Source organism: Panulirus ornatus, chromosome 56, assembly GCF_036320965.1.
Source record: "Panulirus ornatus isolate Po-2019 chromosome 56, ASM3632096v1, whole genome shotgun sequence".
Lineage (NCBI taxonomy): Eukaryota > Metazoa > Arthropoda > Malacostraca > Decapoda > Palinuridae > Panulirus > Panulirus ornatus.
The window spans coordinates 2,144,143-2,160,848 of NC_092279.1; the positions used below are offsets into that span (position 1 = coordinate 2,144,143).

Sequence of the window (16,706 nt, forward strand, 5' to 3'; positions counted from 1 at the left end):
TCTCGCACCACTCGCACTGGGTGGGAGAGAGTTCTACCCTCGCCTCTCGCACCTCTCGCACTGGGTGGGAGAGAGTTCTACCCTCGCCTCTCGCACACTCGCACTGGGTGGGAGAGAGTTCTACCCTCGCCTCTCGCACCACTCGCACTGGGTGGGAGAGAGTTCTACCCTCGCCTCTCGCACCACTCGCACTGGGTGGGAGAGAGTTCTACCCTCGCCTCTCGCACACTCGCACTGGGTGGGAGAGAGTTCTACCCTCGCCTCTCGCACCACTCGCACTGGGTGGGAGAGAGTTCTACCCTCGCCTCTCGCACCACTCGCACTGGGAGGGAGAGAGTTCTACCCTCGCCTCTCGCACCACTCGCACTGGGTGGGAGAGAGTTCTACCCTCGCCTCTCGCACACTCGCACTGGGTGGGAGAGAGTTCTACCCTCGCCTCTCGCACCACTCGCACTGGGAGGGAGAGAGTTCTACCCTCGCCTCTCGCACCACTCGCACTGGGTGGGAGAGAGTTCTACCCTCGCCTCTCGCACCACTCGCACTGGGTGGGAGAGAGTTCTACCCTCGCCTCTCGCACCTCTCGCACTGGGAGGGAGAGAGTTCTACCCTCGCCTCTCGCACCACTCGCACTGGGTGGGAGAGAGTTCTACCCTCGCCTCTCGCACCACTCGCACTGGGTGGGAGAGAGTTCTACCCTCGCCTCTCGCACCACTCGCACTGGGTGGGAGAGAGTTCTACCCTCGCCTCTCGCACACTCGCATTGGGAGGGAGAGAGTTCTACCCTCGTGGAGTGGAGGAGGGAAAGGGGTTGGGTTGGGGTGGTGTGGTGGTGGGGTGTGTTTGGGGTCTTCCATCCCTTGGATATGACCATATCACTCCTTACTCTTCTCTCTTCCATGGGGACGACACTCAGTCACCTCGAATCCCCCACACTATAACTCAATAACTCAAGGGAAGTTTGGCCTTATAGTCATTCCAGGACACTGAGTACAATTTGGACTTTCCAGAGTGCCTCTCACACCAAGATTCCTGCACTATATCACTCCTTACTCTTCTCTCCTTACTCATCTCCTTCTTCAGTAGACTGCTGTATGGAGTGTCCTTCTCCTTGTTCCAGGCGACCGAAGGAGACATGGAGCATGACCACCACCTCCTTAAAGACGAAGGTGCCGTCAGGTTCCCTGGGGCGCGGTGTCGACACCAGGGGCGCTGCCCCTCTGTTGACTGACAGACGAAGGTGCCTTCAGGTTCCCTGGGGCGCAGTGTCGACACCAGGGGGCGCTGCCCCTCTGTTGACTGACAGACGAAGGGGCCTTCAGGTTCCCTGGGGCGCGGTGTCGACACCAGAGGGCGCTGCCCCTCTGTTGACTGACAGACGAAGGGGCCTTCAGGTTCCCTGGGCTGTGGTGTCGACACCATAGGGCGCTGCCCCTCTTTCGACTGACAGACGAAGGTGCCTTCAGGTTCCCTGGGGCGCGGTGTCGACACCAGAGGGCGCTGCCCCTCTGTAGACTGACAGACGAAGGGGCCTTCAGGTTCCCTGGGCTGTTGTGTCGACACCAGAGGGCGCTGCCCTTCTGTTGACTGGTATAAAGTGTTGGTTCTTCAAGTTTGGATGGAAAGCTGTGGGCGAACGTCGACTTGGTGGCTTCACGGGAAAGGGAAACAAGAAGGAAAATATATGGATGACCTTTGAGTTGCTGGAAAGGCTCTTCTTTGAGCAGCGAGTCTTCGGAGGTATTTGGATGAATCGGGGGAAGAGGGAAAGAAGTTGAAATTGATAATGAGGAAATTGATGGTAATAAATAGAGATAAGAATTGTAAAGTTGGATACAGGGAGAATGTGGAGGATTAATGTATTTCTGAATGGTTATCCTGGCCATTACTTCGGTACTCCTTCGTCAGGAGGGTCTTGTACCCTCCCTGCTACTAACACGGAGGATGGAAGATGGTTCGTGGCCATCACTACAACACTTGTAAGTTAAGAAGGTTATAATGCTTTCCTGGGGCGAGGCTGCTATCTACAAGTCTACAACCCAGTAACTTGTTAACAAGCACGTGAGGGACCCCCGTGGTGTGGCGGTTAGCGTTCCTGACCGTGACGTATTCACGAACCCGCCCAGGGTCGAGCCCCGGTTACGTCAGGCGGTCCACTGTCACCCAGCTGTTCATCCTCCCCTAAGGATTGGTCGATGAAATAGAATACCTAGTTCAGGCTAAGATATATATATATATTTTTTTTTTATTATACTTTGTCGCTGTCTCCCGCGAGACATATATATATATATATATATATATATATATATATATATATATATATATATATATATATATATATAATTTCTTTCTTTTTTTTTATCGAGGATGTAAGGCATGTGTACGTGTAGGAAGAGAGGAAAGTGATTGGTTTTCAGTGAATGTAGGTTTGCGGCATGGCTGCGTGGTGTCTCCATGGTTGTTTAATTTGTTTATGGATGGGTTGTTAGGGAGGTGAATGCAAAAGTTTTGGAAAGAGGGGCAAGTATGCCGTCTATTGTGGATGAGAGAGCTTGGGAAGTGAGTCAGTTGTTGTTCGCTGATGATACAGCGCTGGTGGCTGATTCATGTGAGAAACTGCTGAAGCTGGTGACTGAGTTGGGTAAAGTGTGTGAAAGAAGAAAGCTGAGAGTAAATGTGAATAAGAGCAAGGTTATTTGGTACAGTAGGGTTGAGGGTCAAGTCAATTGGGAGGTAAGTTTGAATGGAGAAGAACTGGAGGAAGTGAAGTGTTTTAGATATCTGGGAGTGGATCTGGCAGCGGATGGAACCATGGAAGCGGAAGTGAATCATAGGGTGGGGGGAGGGGGCGAAAATTCTGGGGTCCTTGAAGAATGTGTGGAAGGCGAGAACATTATCTCGGAAAGCAAAAATGGGTATGTTTGAAGGAATAGTGGTTCCAACAATGTTGTATGGTTGCGAGGCGTGGACTATGGATAGAGTTGTGCGCAGGAGGGTGGATGTGCTGGAAATGAGATGTTTGAGGACAATATGTGGTGTGAGGGGAAGGGATAATATTACTCATGTTCCCTCATGACTCATGTTCCCTCATGACTCATGTTCCCTCATGGTCTTTCCCTGTTCTGTGGATGTTATTCTGGTTTCTGGTTTTTCGTGAGCTGCCTCCTCCAATGACTGGGCGATGGCATTAGCTAGACCAAAAAGCAGTTGGGTTTTGTGTGGCTGCTTGGCCAGGCGAGGATGAGCCGTAGTGGCTTCTGTTTCCTTCCTTACGCGGCTCAACTTTGCAACTCCTTTGCCATCGTGTATATATATATATATATATATATATATATATATATATATATATATATATATATATATATATATTCTTTCCTCATTTTGATAGATCCCGCCTTTCACGGGAACTCACATCTGTTTTCTTCTTTCAATACGTGTCGAAGACCATTATTTTCACGCTTCATTCACACGGCATGACTTCAAAAGGGGACATCTGTCTTCCATTAAGGATTCTGACGCCAAGAAGAAATACTCGTGTGTTTAATGAGTAAGGTACGCACTAAGGGAAGTCACTGCTGTACTCACCTGGGGTGTCACTCAGCGGGGAAGTCACTGCTGTACTCACCAGGGGTGTCACTCAGCGGGGAAGTCACTGGTGTACTCACCATGGGTGTCACTCGGCAGGGGGAGGTGTAGGTACTCACCTGGGGTGTCACTCAGCGGGGGGAGGTGTAGGTACTCACCATGGGTGTCACTCAGCAGGGGGAGGTGTAGGTACTCACCAGGGGTGTCACTCAGCGGGGAAATCACTGGTGTACTCACTAGAGGTGTCACTCAGCGGGGGGAGGTGTAGGTACTCACCAGGGGTGTCACTCAGCGGGGGGAGGTGTAGGTACTCACCAGGAGTGTCACTCAGCGGGGAAGTCACTGCTGTACTCACCAGGGGTGTCACTCAGCGGGGGGAGGTGTAGGTACTCACCAGGGGTGTCACTAAGCGAGGGGAGGTGTAGGTACTCACCAGGGGTGTCACTCAGCAGGGGGAGGTGTAGGTACTCACCAGGGGTGTCACTCAGCAGGGGGAGGTGTAGGTACTCACCAGGGGTGTCACTCAGCAGGGGGAGGTGTAGGTACTCACCAGGGGTGTCACTCAGCGGGGGGAGGTGTAGGTACTCACCAGGGGTGTCACTCAGCAGGGGGAGGTGTAGGTACTCACCAGGGGTGTCACTCAGCAGGGGGAGGTGTAGGTACTCACCAGCCATCTGAAGCCGCTGCTCGGTGGCGCTCTGGCGGAAGACGACCCGGACGATGGAGACGTAGCAGAAGGTGATGAGGACGGAGGGCAGGAGGAGGATGTAGAAGGTGAGCCAGGTGAACATGGCCTTCCGCTGCCACTCATGTGAGTACCCGCGGCTCTGGCAGGCGTACACCGCCGACCCGTCTGGATGGTAACCCTCCTGGACCTGCAGGGAGACACACACACACACACACACACACACACACACATGAGTGAGGGAGGGAGAGGCGTTCATGGTGCGACCTGGGGTTGTGTGTTGGGGATGGGCTCCCTCATTAAGGGGTTCTGTGTTGGGGATGAACGCCCTCATTAAGGGGTTCTGTGTTGGAGATGAACGCCCTTATTAAGGGGTTGTGTGTTGGGGATGGACGCCCTCATTAAGGGGTTCTGTGTAGGGGATGAACGCCCTCATTAAGGGGTTCTGTGTTGGGGATAGCCCTCATTAAGGGGTTCTGTGTTGGGGATGGACGCCCTCATTTAGGGGCCCTGTGTTGGGGATGGACGCCCTAATTAAGGGGTTCTGTGTTGGGGATGGGCGCCCTCATTAAGGGGTTCTGTGTTGGGGATAGACGCCCTCATTAAGGGGTTCTGTGTTGGGGATGAACGCTCTCATTAAGGGGTTCTGTGTTGGGGATGAACGCCCTCATTAAGGGGTTCTCTGTTGGGGATGGGCTCCCTCATTAAGGGGTTCTGTGTTGGGGATGGGCTCCCTCATTAAGGGGTTCTGTGTTGGGGATGGGCTCCCTCATTAAGGGGTTCTGTGTTGGGGATGGGCTCCCTCATTAAGGGGTTCTGTGTTGGGGATAGACGCCCTCATTAAGGGGTTCTGTGTTGGGGATGGGCTCCCTCATTAAGGGGTTCTGTGTTGGGGATGAACGCCCTCATTAAGGGGTTCTGTGTTGGGGATGAACGCCCTCATTAAGGGGTTCTGTGTTGGGGATGAACGCCCTCATTAAGGGGTTCTGTGTTGGGGATAGACGCCCTCATTAAGGGGTTCTGTGTTGGGGATGAACGCCCTCATTAAGGGGTTCTCTGTTGGGAATGGGCTCCCTCATTAAGGGGTTCTGTGTTGGGGATGAACGCCCTCATTAAGGGGTTCTGTGTTGGGGATGGGCTCCCTCATTAAGGGGTTCTCTGTTGGGGATGGGCTCCCTCATTAAGGGGTTCTGTGTTGGGGATGGGCTCCCTCATTAAGGGGTTCTCTGTTGGGGATGGGCTCCCTCATTAAGGGGTTCTGTGTTGGGGATGGGCGCCCTCATTAAGGGGTTCTGTGTTGGGGATAGACGCCCTCATTAAGGGGTTCTGTGTTGGGGATGAACGCCCTCATTAAGGGGTTGTGTGTTGGGGATAGACGCCCTCATTAAGGGGTTCTGTGTTGGGGATGGACGCCCTCATTAAGGGGTTCTGTGTTGGGGATGAACGCCCTCATTAAGGGGTTCTGTGTTGGGGATGAACGCCCTCATTAAGGGGTTCTCTGTTGGGGATGGGCTCCCTCATTAAGGGGTTCTGTGTTGGGGATGGGCTCCCTCATTAAGGGGTTCTGTGTTGGGGATAGACGCCCTCATTAAGGGGTTCTGTGTTGGGGATGGGCTCCCTCATTAAGGGGTTCTGTGTTGGGGATGAACGCCCTCATTAAGGGGTTCTGTGTTGGGGATGAACGCCCTCATTAAGGGGTTCTGTGTTGGGGATGAACGCCCTCATTAAGGGGTTCTGTGTTGGGGATAGACGCCCTCATTAAGGGGTTCTGTGTTGGGGATGAACGCCCTCATTAAGGGGTTCTCTGTTGGGGATGGGCTCCCTCATTAAGGGGTTCTGTGTTGGGGATGGGCTCCCTCATTAAGGGGTTCTCTGTTGGGGATGGGCTCCCTCATTAAGGGGTTCTGTGTTGGGGATGGGCGCCCTCATTAAGGGGTTCTGTGTTGGGGATAGACGCCCTCATTAAGGGGTTCTGTGTTGGGGATGAACGCCCTCATTAAGGGGTTGTGTGTTGGGGATAGACGCCCTCATTAAGGGGTTCTGTGTTGGGGATGGGCTCCCTCATTAAGGGGTTCTGTGTTGGGGATAGACGCCCTCATTAAGGGGTTCTGTGTTGGGGATGGGCTCCCTCATTAAGGGGTTCTGTGTTGGGGATGAACGCCCTCATTAAGGGGTTCTGTGTTGGGGATGAACGCCCTCATTAAGGGGTTCTGTGTTGGGGATGTGCCAGACGCCCTCAGTTAAGGGCTGAGGGCTGCTAGTGTGTGTGTGTGTGTGTGTGTGTGTGTGTGTAAGGGGGAGGGGGTTAATGCTACGTCCAGTTTGCTCATAAGGTCTATGAGGATATGGTCTCATTGTTCTGAACTCGACCCTACACTGTTGGCACCTTGCCACTACCACCCACACCCACACCACCCACTCGCCACCCACCCACACCATCATCACCCACCCACACCCTCGCCACCCACCCACACCCTCGCCACCCACCCACACCCTCGCCACCCACCCACACCATCATCACCCACCCACACCATCATCACCCACCCACACCATCGCCACCCACCCACACCGTCGTCACCCACCCACACCATCATCACCCACCCACACCCTCGCCACCCACCCACACCATCATCACCCACCCACACCATCATCACCCACCCACAGCCTCGCCACCCACCCACACCATCATCACCCACCCACACCCTCGCCACCCACCCACACCATCATCACCCACCCACACCATCTTCACCCACCCACACCCTCGCCACCCACCCACACCATCATCACCCACCCACACCATCATCACCCACCCACACCATCGCCACCCACCCACACCATCATCACCCACCCACACCATCATCACCCACCCACACCCTCGCCACCCACCCACACCATCATCACCCACCCACACCATCATCACTCACCCACAGCCTCGCCACCCACCCACACCATCATCACCCACCCACACCCTCGCCACCCACCCACACCATCATCACCCACCCACACCATCTTCACCCACCCACACCCTCGCCACCCACCCACACCATCACCACCCACCCACACCATCACCACCCACCCACACCCTCGCCACCCTCCCACACCATCACCACCCACCCACACCCTCGCCACCCACCCACACCATCATCACCCACCCACACCCTCGCCACCCACCCACACCATCACCACCCACCCACACCCTCGCCACCCACCCACACCATCATCACCCACCCACACCCTCGCCACCCACCCACACCATCACCACCCACCCACACCCTCGCCACCCACCCACACCATCATCACCCACCCACACCCTCGCCACCCACCCACACCATCATCACCCATACAAGAAGCCCCACAGTGACATCACTTCAGTCTACACTAACCCCTACAGTGACATCACTTCAGTCTACAGTAACCCCTACAGTGACATCACTTCAGTCTACAGTAACCCCTACAGTGACATCACTTCAGTCTACAGTAACCCCTACAGTGACATCGCTTCAGTCTACAGTAACCCTTACAGTGACATCACTTCAGTCTACAGTAACCCCTACAGTGACATCACTTCAGTCTACAGTAACCCCTACAGTGACATCGCTTCAGTCTACAGTAACCCCTACAGTGACATCACTTCAGTCTACAGTAACCCCTACAGTGACATCGCTTCAGTCTACAGTAACCCCTACAGTGACATCACTTCAGTCTACAGTAACCCCTACAGTGACATCGCTTCAGTGACATCACTTCCCTCGGTATACATGACAACTGACATCAAAGCCTCAACAGATCCCGTTTGATACGTCTTCAACAGATCCCGTTTAAGACGTCTTCAACAGATCCCGTTTAAGACGTCTTCAACAGATCCCGTTTAAGACGTCTTCAACAGATCCCGTTTAAGACGTCTTCAACAGATCCCGTTTAAGACGTCTTCAACAGATCCCGTTTAAGACGTCTTCAACAGATCCCGTTTAAGACATCTTCAACAGATCCCGTTTAAGACGTCTTCAACAGAGCCCGTTTAAGACGTCTTCAACAGATCCCGTTTAAGACGTCTTCAACAGATTTCGTTTAAGACGTCTTCAACAGATCCCGTTTAAGACGTCTTCAACAGATCCCGTTTAAGACGTCTTCAACAGATCCCGTTTAAGACGTCTTCAACAGATCCCGTCTAATACGTCTTCAACAGATCTCGTTTAAGACGTCTTCAGCAGATCCCGTTTAAGACGTCTTCAACAGATTTCGTTTAAGACGTCTTCAACAGATCCCGTCTAATACGTCTTCAACAGATCTCGTTTAAGACGTCTTCAACAGATCCCGTTTAAGACGTCTTCAACAGATCCCGTCTAATACGTCTTCAACAGATCTCGTTTAAGACGTCTTCAACAGATCCCGTTTAAGACGTCTTCAACAGATCCCGTTTAAGACGTCTTCAACAGATCCCGTCTAATACGTCTTCAACAGATCTCGTTTAAGACGTCTTCAACAGATCCCGTTTAAGACGTCTTCAACAGATCCCGTCTAATACGTCTTCAACAGATCTCGTTTAAGACGTCTTCAACAGATCCCGTTTAAGACGTCTTCAACAGATCCCGTCTAATACGTCTTCAACAGATCCCGTTTAAGACGTCTTCAACAGATCCCGTCTAATACGTCTTCAACAGATCTCGTTTAAGACGTCTTCAACAGATCCCGTCTAATACGTCTTCAACAGATCCCGTTTAAGACGTCTTCAACAGATCCCGTCTAATACGTCTTCAACAGATCTCGTTTAAGACGTCTTCAACAGATCCCGTTTAAGACGTCTTTAAACAGACGTCTTCAACAGATCCCGTTTAAGACGTCTTCAACAGATCCCGTTTAAGGCGTCTTCAACAGATCCCGTTTAAGACGTCTTCAACAGATCTCGTTTAAGACGTCTTCAACAGATCCTGTTTCCGACGTCTTTAAACAGACCTTAATTGCTAGTGGGATCTGTAAGACAGGATTGGATTACGTGGATCCGATCCTCCTCCTCCTCCTCCTCCTCCTCCTATTCTTCTTCTTCCTCCTCCTCCTCCTCCTCTTCCTCCTCCTCTTCCTCCTCCTCTTCTTCCTCCTCCTTCCTTCCCCCCAAACAGGAACAGCCCACGGGGTTTTCCGTTGCCAACAGAGAGAGATAGATAGATAGATAGATAGAGATAGATAGATAGATAGAGAGAGAGAGAGAGAGAGAGAGAGAGAGAGAGAGAGAGAGAGAGAGAGAGAGAGAGAGAGAAATATTTGAGTTGCGATATGTATGGCGTACCCCAGCACTCGACCAGACGACCCACCTGAAAATGACTCGTCCGCTGAAATGAACCTGAAGTCGAGGACATCCCCTCGAGGCCAAGAACTTCAGCAGAGGAGGGGGTCTGTAATGCCCCTGAAACAACTTCAGGAGAGGAGGGTCTGTAATGCCCCTGAAACAACTTCAGGAGAGGAGGGTCTGTAATGCCCCTGAATAAACTTCAGGAAGGAGGGTCTGTAACGCCCCTGAAACAACTTCAGGAGAGGAGGAGGGTCTGTAATGCCCCTGAATAAACTTCAGGAAAGGAGGGTCTGTAATGCCCCTGAATAAACTTCAGGAAAGAAGGGCTCTGTCATGGCCCTGAAGTCGAGGACGTCCCCTCGAGGCCAAGAACTTCAGCAGAGGAGGGATCTGTAATGCCCCTGAATAAACTTCAGGAAAGGAGGGTCTGTAATGCCCCTGAAATAACTTCAGGAGAGGAAGGGTCTGTAATGCCCCTGAATAAACTTCAGGAAAGGAGGGTCTGTAATGCCCCTGAATAAACTTCAGGAAAGAAGGGCTCTGTCATGGCCCTGAAGTCGAGGACGTCCCCTCGAGGCCAAGAACTTCAGCAGAGGAGGGATCTGTAATGCCCCTGAATAAACTTCAGGAAGGAAGGTCTGTAATACCCCTGAATAAACTTCAGGAAGGAAGGTCTGTAATACCCCTGAATAAACTTCAGGAAGGAAGGTCTGTAATACCCCTGAATAAACTTCAGGAAGGAAGGTCTGTAATACCCCTGAATAAACTTCAGGAAGGAAGGTCTGTAATACCCCTGAATAAACTTCAGGAAGGAAGGTCTGTAATACCCCTGAAAGAACACGGCGCCCGTGTACACGAGGATACACACACACAGCAGCGAGTGGATGTCAGCGCCAGAAGACACTAGCTTCAGGATCGACTTCAGACACATACTAAAGACGCTAAGGGACAGAATCCCTTCTTTATCACCTGGGACTCCCGACCTTCCGTCAGTCTACAACACTCGGGACAAGACGAAGGCTATCCACCCAACCCACCAACTTGTCAACAACACATAAGCGAACAGGACCTTCAACGAACGCCCCTGGGATATCCCAGGGGCGCGGCCCTCCGTGTGGGCGAGCTCGACGTCCACGTCGACCCAGGGGCCTGCTACTGCTGCTGCTGCTACTGCTGCTGCTACATTCACGCACGCCACGCCGCTGCTGCTACTGCTGCTGCTACATTCACGCACGCCACGCCGCCCTGCGCCTGTATAAGCAGGCGAGGTGAAATAGAGGCTGGTGTGTGGTAATACCTAAACAATATAGCGAGATTCTATACGAGAGTGTTGCGTTGAGGGGTCGAGTGTTGCGTTGAGGGGTCGAGTGTTGCGTTGAGGGGTCGAGTGTTGCGTTGAGGGGTCGAGTGTTGCGTTGAGGGGTCGAGCGTTGTGTTGAGGGGTCGAGTGTTGCGTTGAGGGGTCGAGTGTTGCGTTGAGGGGTCGAGTGTTGCGTTGAGGGGTCGAGCGTTGCGTTGAATGGTCGAGTGTTGCGTTGAGGGGTCGAGTGTTGCGTTGAGGGGTCGAGTGTTGCGTTGAGGGGTCGAGTGTTGCGTTGAGGGGTCGAGTGTTGCGTTGAGGGGTCGAGTGTTGCGTTGAGGGGTCGAGTGTTGCGTTGAGGGGTCGAGCGTTGCGTTGAATGGTCGAGTGTTGCGTTGAGGGGGTCGAGTGTTGCGTTGAGGGGTCGAGTGTTGCGTTGAGGGGTCGAGTGTTGCGTTGAGGGGTCGAGTGTTGCGTTGAGGGGTCGAGCGTTGCGTTGAGGGGTCGAGTGTTGCGTTGAGGGGTCGAGTGTTGCGTTGAGGGGTCGAGTGTTGCGTTGAGGGGTCGAGTGTTGCGTTGAGGGGTCGAGCGTTGCGTTGAGGGGTCGAGTGTTGCGTTGAGGGGTCGAGTGTTGCGTTGAGGGGTCGAGTGTTGCGTTGAGGGGTCGAGCGTTGCGTTGAATGGTCGAGTGTTGCGTTGAGGGGTCGAGTGTTGCGTTGAGGGGTCGAGTGTTGCGTTGAGGGGTCGAGTGTTGCGTTGAGGGTCGGGAGTGTTGCGTTGAGGGTTGGGAGTGTTGCGTTGAGGGGTCGAGTGTTGCGTTGAGGGTCGGGAGTGTTGCGTTGAGGGGTCGAGTGTTGCGTTGAGGGTCGGGAGTGTTGCGTTGAGGGGTCGAGCGTTGCGTTGAGGGGTCGAGTGTTGCGTTGAGGGGTCGAGTGTTGCGTTGAGGGGTCGAGTGTTGCGTTGAGGGTCGGGAGTGTTGCGTTGAGGGGTCGAGTGTTGCGTTGAGGGGTCGAGTGTTGCGTTGAGGGTCGAGTGTTGCTGCGTTGAGGGCCGGAGTGTTGCGTTGAGGGCCGGGAGTGTTGCGTTGAGAGAAATACATCTGGATGTGACTAGACTGACTGAATATCTTCAAAAATCCCTTCTTAACTTACTCGTTCTCCGTGTCCCGCGTTAGCGAGGTAGCGCCAGGAACAGACGTAGAAAAGGCCACATCCGCTCACATCCATTCTCTGGCTGTCATATGTAATGCACCGAAACCACAGCTCCCATGTGTACTACACCGAAACCACAGCTCCCATGTGTACTGCACCGAAACCACAGCTCCCATGTATACTGCACCGAAACCAGAGCTCCCATGTGTACTTGCACCGAAACCACAGCTCCCTATCCACAACCAGGCCCCCCACAGACCTTTCCATGGTTTACCCCAGCACGCTTCACATGCCCTGGTTCAGTCCATTGTCAACACGTCGCCCCCGGTATACCACATCGCTCCAATTCACTCGGCAGACGTAGACCGTGTGGTAACCTACCTCCACACAGTTGACAGCAGCGGATATAGCCTCCGAGGTGTCCCTGGACGAAGAAAACTGGATCAAAGTGTCAAAAATAACCTCAAATGCTTCCATGATAGACCAGTCGCTCACCTCACCGACAGCAAGAGACTCAAAAAGTGGGTCGGTGAACTTCCGACATCCTGGACGACTTTAGAAAACGACAGAGGATGGGGTGAGGGTTGTGCACAGCTCCTGCGACACGTCACGGAGTGCAAGACGAAGATGTACAATGGAATCCAAAACCACAGCAGACCAGTGAGTGGGTCCTTCCGAAACGTTTCGTGCTAGAGGGGGAGAGACGCAGAGACTGGCGAATTTAGTGTGGTAAAAGTTAGAAGGTGTATAGAGGACTGAGCGAAGGTGTATAGATGGTTTAGTGAAGGTGTATATATGATTTAGAGAAGGTGTATAGATGATTTAGTGAAAGTGTATAGATGATTTAGAGAAGGTGTATAGATGATTTAGAAGGGAATAGCCTCCAAATTGTGAGTTTGACTATAGATGCAATTATAGTGAAAGCCTTAGACTGAAAGCGAAGGGTTTATCAGTTCTATACTTAATGGTATTTATAGCACTGTTTTCCAACACCCACCCTCCCTCCTCCTGTATTACTACACCCACCAATGACAACACCCACCCACCCTCCTCCTGTATTACTACACCCACCAATGACAACACCCACCCACCCTCCTCCTGTATTACTACACCCACTTACCCTTCTTCCTGTATTACTACACCCAGCAATGACAACACCCACCCTCCCTCCTCCTGTATTACTACACCCACTTACCCTTCTTCCTGAATTACTACACCCAGCAATGACAACACCCACCCACCGTCCTCCTGTATTACTACACCCACTTACCCTTCTTCCTGTATTACTACACCCAGCAATGACAACACCCACCCACCGTCCTCCTGTATTACTACACCCACCAATGACAACACCCACCCACCCTCCCTCCTGTATTACTACACCCTCCGCTGACAACACCCACCCACCCACCCACCCTCCTCCTGTATCACCAAACACCATTTTCCACTCATTTTTTGTCTTACAATTTGAACTGAATCAAGTTAATGTCTTACCTCACAACTCTCTCGCTCTGTTGGCTCATGATCCCGAAGGAGTGGTAAGAGGAGGGAGAGGCTGGTCTTCTGTGACCTAGTAAGAGGGGGGGGTCTTCTGTGACCTAGTAAGAGGGGGGGTCTTCTGTGATCTAGTAAGAGGGGGGGGTCTTCTGTGACCTAGTAAGAGGGGGGTCTTCTGTGATCTAGTAAGAGGGGGGGGGTCTTCTGTGACCTAGTAAGAGGGGGGTCTTCTGTGATCTAGTAAGAGGGGGGGTCTTCTGTGACCTAGTAAGAGGGGGGTCTTCTGTGACCTAGTAAGAAGAGGGGGGTCTTCTGTGACCTAGTAAGATGGGGGGGGTCTTCTGTGACCTAGTAAGAGGAGGAGGGTCTTCTGTGACCTAGTAAGAGGAGGAGGGTCTTCTGTGACCTAGTAAGAGGAGGAGGGTCTTCTGTGACCTACTGCCCTTTCTCTGTCTGCATTGGGTAGGTAGGGGGTGGGGAGGTCTGTGTTACTGCCCTCTTCTTCTACCAACAGACCATCTGGTCTTCTGTTGCATATGTACCCACACCCAAAGCCTATGAGCCTGACCTGGACGACCATGAACCTCACCTAGACGACCATGAACCTCACCTAGACGACCATGAACCTCACCTGGGCGACTATGAACCTCACCTGGACGAAGATGAAGAGGTGAGGGATGGCCATGAGGAAGGCGGCCAACCAGGCCAGGCCGATGAGCCACCTGGCCCTCCTGCCGGAGGAGGTGAAGTCGAGCGGGCGACAGATGGCCTGGTAGCGATCCCAGGACATGACCATGAGCAGGAAGGTGGTGGAGGAGAGCGTCACTATCTCTGAGTAGACGAGGAGCTTGCAGGCCGCCGCCCCCAGCACCCACTCCCCGAACACCTGCAGAAGGAGGACCTACCTGTAGGACGATGCATCACACACACACACACATGCAGGCCGCCGCCCCCAGCACCCACTCCCCGAACACCTGCAGAAGGAGGACCTGCCTGTAGGACGATGCTTCACACACACACACATGCAGGCCGCCGCCCCCAGCACCCACTCCCCGAACACCTGCAGAAGGAGGACCTGCCTGTAGGACGATGCTTCACACACACACACATGCAGGCCGCCGCCCCCAGCACCCACTCCCCGAACACCTGCAGAAGGAGGACCTGCCTGTAGGACGATGCTTCACACACACACACATGCAGGCCGCCGCCCCCAGCACCCACTCCCCGAACACCTGCAGAAGGAGGACCTGCCTGTAGGACGATGCTTCACACACACACACATGCAGGCCGCCGCCCCCAGCACCCACTCCCCGAACACCTGCAGAAGGAGGACCTGCCTGTAGGACGATGCTTCACACACACACACATGCAGGCCGCCGCCCCCAGCACCCACTCCCCGAACACCTGCAGAAGGAGGACCTACCTGTAGGACGATGCTTCACACACACACACATGCAGGCCGCCGCCCCCAGCACCCACTCCCCGAACACCTGCAGGAGGAGGACCTGCCTGTAGGACGATGCTTCACACACACACACACACACACACACACACACACACGCACATGCACGCACGCGCGCGCGCGCGAATTGAATCAGAGGCTTCGAAGTGCCGAACGGTGGCCCAAACTGAAACTGAAGCTTCGAAGTGCCGAACGGCGGCACTTCGTTCATTTCGTAAATTCATCGGACACATCCATGGAATGGTCATTCTATTTTTCGTACCACCATCACCAAGTCGTAATAGTAGTAATCGTAATCGTAAATACCCACACGTTCCTCTTCATCGTTGGTAATCCGGTAACTAGTATTGGGTTACCAGTTTCCTGTATATGATGACCCCTCTTCTCCCCTCTCCCTCTCCCCTTGTGGGGAGAGGGGAATCATACGAAGGATTTCATTTCGATTCAGTTGGTTCCTATTTTCCCCCACCCACCACAACCCCCCTATTCAATCAGTTGGTTCATATTTCCCCCTATTCAGTCTGTTCATATTTCCCCCTATTCAATCAGTTCATATTCCCCCGACTCAATCAGTTGGTTCATATTCCCCCTATTCTGAATCAATTGGTTCATATTCCCTCTATTCAGTCAAGTGGTTCATATTCCCCCAGTTCAATCAGTTGGTCCATATTCCCCCAGTTCAATCAGTTGGTCCATATTCCCCCAGTTCAATCAGTTGGTCCATATTCCCCCAGTTCAATCAGTTGGTCCATATTCCCCCAGTTCAATCAGTTGGTCATATTCCCCCAGTTCAATCAGTTGGTCCATATTTTCCCCCTCCCCCTATTCAATGCGTGATTTAAGTGTCTCCCATATTACATTGCGATTATAATTATCGTCTGTCGTTTAAAGAACGCGCCTCGGGTTCTAGATTAAATGGTAGGTTCATTTATCGATAATTTGATAACTGAATAATAGACGGAGTGTAGACTGGGCCATCATTCACACCAGCTGAAGTCGGTGGACTTGTCCGAAAGCTCGTATTCATTAGGAGATATGGCGAGAAAAAAAGTTTATATTCATAATTAATTTCTCTTAAATGACATTGAAAGTCGTAGAATGTTCATAATGTTCATGTATATAGTTCACCCCTCTTCAATTATGTGTCGAGAAGTGAGTCATATATCGCGTCGATGATATAAAAAAAATAACGAAGCCAACCAAGGGTTTCGGACAGTACAGCCAGCGATGGTGGGTGGGGGAGGCTGGCGCTTTGTGTGTCGTAAGGCTTCGAAGCAGTTGACGAGCGCCGTGTCGGTGCTTCGCTTCGCGCGCGAACTTCGACCCCCCGAAGCCCGGAACTCCATGTTCAACTCTGCTCTCTCTGGGAGGAGGGGGTGAGGGGGGGGGGGGCTGTGGTGAGTTGTGAGGAAAAGATATTAACAAGCGAAATTGACCCACGACATTATGTGTGAGAGAGAGAGAGAGAGAGAGAGAGAGAGAGAGAGAGAGAGAGAGAGAGAGAGAGAGAAGGGGTGTGGGCTGTTATGAGTTGTGAGGAAGAGACATTAACAAGCAAAATTGACCCCTGACATCATTTGAGCAATGTGAGAGAGAGAGAGAGAGAGAGAGAGAGAGAGAGAGAGAGAGAGAGAGAGAGAGAGAGAGAGAGAGAGAGAGAGAAAAGGGGCGTGGGCTGTTATGAGTTGTCAGGAAGAGACATTAACAAGCAAAATTGACCCCTGACATCATTTGAGCAATGT

The 16,706-nt window shown here is 52.7% G+C and overlaps 2 protein-coding genes across 2 annotated transcripts in view; one reads left to right on the top strand and one right to left on the bottom strand.

Annotated features, from left to right (window-relative positions):
* The window catches only part of LOC139765818 (uncharacterized), a 403,015-nt gene that overhangs the window by 60,386 nt on the left and 325,923 nt on the right, over window positions 1–16,706 (top strand). The window lies entirely within an intron of this gene.
* LOC139765771 (gonadotropin-releasing hormone II receptor-like) overlaps window positions 1–16,706 on the bottom strand; it is a 108,044-nt gene that overhangs the window by 45,629 nt on the left and 45,709 nt on the right. Inside the window, exons 4-5 of the mRNA XM_071693559.1 lie at window positions 14,155–14,388; window positions 4,250–4,457 (exon numbers count right to left, since the gene is read on the bottom strand). Of these exons, the coding sequence (XP_071549660.1) occupies window positions 4,250–4,457; window positions 14,155–14,388 (442 nt within the window). The remainder of the gene's footprint in view (window positions 1–4,249; window positions 4,458–14,154; window positions 14,389–16,706) is intronic.